This window comes from Natator depressus, chromosome 1 (genome assembly GCF_965152275.1).
Source record: "Natator depressus isolate rNatDep1 chromosome 1, rNatDep2.hap1, whole genome shotgun sequence".
NCBI lineage: Eukaryota > Metazoa > Chordata > Testudines > Cheloniidae > Natator > Natator depressus.
In genome coordinates, this window is record NC_134234.1 from 320,809,745 (window position 1) to 320,812,383 (window position 2,639).

At 58.2% G+C, this 2,639-nt stretch overlaps 1 protein-coding gene across 1 annotated transcript; it reads left to right on the forward strand.

The window, feature by feature from the left end:
- Nucleotides 1–1,109: 1,109 nt before the first annotated feature.
- CCDC71L (coiled-coil domain containing 71 like) lies at nucleotides 1,110–2,198 on the forward strand. Its single transcript, XM_074952528.1, has one exon. The coding sequence runs from the start codon at nucleotides 1,365–1,367 to the stop codon at nucleotides 2,061–2,063; it is 699 nt and encodes a 232-aa protein (XP_074808629.1). The 5' UTR covers nucleotides 1,110–1,364; the 3' UTR covers nucleotides 2,064–2,198.
- Nucleotides 2,199–2,639: the final 441 nt, after the last annotated feature.

Below are 2,639 nucleotides of genomic sequence, written 5' to 3' on the forward strand. Positions count from 1 at the left end.
GATAAGGGATTCTTTTAAACACTAAAAATGTATGAAAATATATATATATATATATATATATATATGGAGTTATGTGAATAAAATATTTAACTGAATCCTGTCTCCTTTAGCAGTTCAACCATCATTTCCGATAGGGAAGAGCAGCTTTGGCTAGGTACTGTGTGTAAGGTTCCCACTAACTGTTCCTAGAATACTGGACATTCTGGCACTTCCCAAAACAGCATAGGCCTGACCCTGCTTGTGTGACTCCACCCCTGTCTGCATGACCATGCCCCTGCCATCATGACGAAGTTATGCTGCAAAGGAGAGACTGTTTTCAAGAGTGAGCTTCTTTTGCCCCCACTGGTGTGATCTCACATGTATGGTGTGTGCCAGTCACACTGCACAGGGGACACCATTTTCAACAGCAAGTTGCCCCACCCTCACTGGCATGATCTCACATGCACAATGTGTGCGAGGTCATATCACACCAGGGACACCATTTTCAAGAGCCAGCTGCCCTGCCCCCACGGACATGAGCTCATATATGTGGTGTGTGCAAACTCATACCGCTGAGGGACAACATTTTCAAAAAGGCCCTGCCCTGCCCAGGCATGCAGCGTGTGAGGTTGTGCAGGCGGGAGAGGAGCAGCATGCTCTTCAAAATGGTGTCCCCTGTTTGACACCAGACAGAACTGGATGTGGTTTTGTCCCAGTACAGGACAGGGGACAAACCAGCCAAAAAGCCAGACCCTCCAGTACAAAACTGGATGAGTGGCCTCCCTGAGGTGCCTGTAGGCCGGGTGTGGAGATTTCCTTTCTGTGCAGAAGGACCAGGGAGCCCCTCTGTCCCCCACCTTTCCAAACAGCTGCTCACCTCTGCTGTGGTAACATTTACCCCTTCTACCCCCCTTCCAAATCTCGGCTCCCACCCTCTCCTTCCCATGCCTCCAGTGCACTCAGTTTGCCCCTGCAGACATTCTGTCCACCCCTCCCCCCTCGGCTTTCACAACCGGCACACTCTCTCTCCTCCTCCCCAAGTAAGGGCAGAGTGAGGACAGCGACCGGCTTCAGTGGCTGTTACTGAGCACGCGCAGCTTATCCGCGCACGCTCAGTAATAGCCACGCTGGCCCTTGTGCCTGAGGAGAGCGAATGGGGAGGGGCACTCCAGCCGGGCGGTAGGATATTGCTCGCTGCTCTCTGCCCTGGGAGGAGGAGAGACCGGCAAAGGAGCGCGTACGGCTGTGGTTGGCTCAGCAGCGGCGGCAGGAGACAGGCGAGCGAGCGGCGTGGTGGGGCCGGCGCTGAGGCCAGCAGCCTTCACTCTGCGGCCGTTGCGCCCTGCAGTCGGAGGCAGGCGGCGCTGGAGCGAGGAGCTGGGAGGATGAAGCAGGAGGGAGCCGGCCGGGGAGCTGCTGCCGGGCTCGGCGCGGCGGCGTGGGGCGAGGAGGGCGAGGCGGAGAAAGTTGTCTACTCCCGGTCGCAGGTGTCCTTCGCCGGCACCAAGGCGCTGGGCGACGCCTTCAAGCTCTTCATGCCCCGCTCCACCGAGTTCATGAGCTCGGACTCGGAGCTGTGGAACTTCCTCTGCAGCCTCAAGCACCAGTTCTCCCCGGTCATCCTGCGCAGCAAGGACGTGTACGGCTACGCCTCCTGCCGGGCCGTGGTGCCCGACCGGCTCCCGGCGCCGGGACACCGGACCCGCCGCGGAGCGGCCAGGAGGCGCCCCCTGGCCGCTGGCGCCAAGCGCGGAGCGCCGGGCCGCGCAAAGAAGGGGAGGAAACGCGCCCCAGCGCTCGCCGGTCCCCCCGGCAGGGAAGCGCAGCGGCCGCGGGAGGAGGACGAGGAGGAGCAGGTCGGCTCGGCCGAGGTGCCCTCGTGTGCTCCCTTTGCGGGCCGGTCCTTGGAGGAGATCTGGAAAGCGGCCACCCCCAGTCTCACCACCTTCCCCACCATCAAGGTGCGGGGCAGCGTCTGGAAGCCGCGGAGCCTGGAGGCGGCGCGGCGCCAGGCGCAGCGGATCCTTCAAGTGGACCTGGCGCCCGTGGTGAGAATCCGCCGCTTCCCCGTAGCCAGATCGTGAGCTGCTGCCCCGCCTGGGAACGGGGACATCTGGGGCGGGGGGGAGGCTCTTCCCCTGGAAGAAGCGAACAGAGACAAGTGTCAGTCACCTGTTTACATTGCATTTGTCTGGATCGTGTCCTTCTACTGCACTTTATGGCTCAGACTGATGGGACCCTTTCCTCCACAGAGCCAGGTTCCTGCCCACCCAAACCCAGATTGAGAACCTGCCTGGCCCCTGTCACCAGCTGCGACTACCACCCTCACCTGGACTGAGAGGCTGTGTTCCCTAGTAGGGGCCACGGTCCTCACCCATCGTATTTATGCTCCAAAATGAGAAACTATTTGGCAGGCATCTCAAGTAGGGACTAAGGTCTCCTTCCTTCCATTCTCTCCCATGGGACTACCTCACTGGTCTGGAAGTCCACCCAAGAAGTTATTTTCCAAAGGAACTTGTTGTCATGCTTGTATAATAAAGCACCATCTGACTCTTGCTTCATTTTTTTTTCTAATTCATTGGATTATGTTATGTTTTTTGTGATGTTGCACTAGTATGTGCTCAGGGTATCTTGAATCCCAAGTGTTCCCAATTTCAACT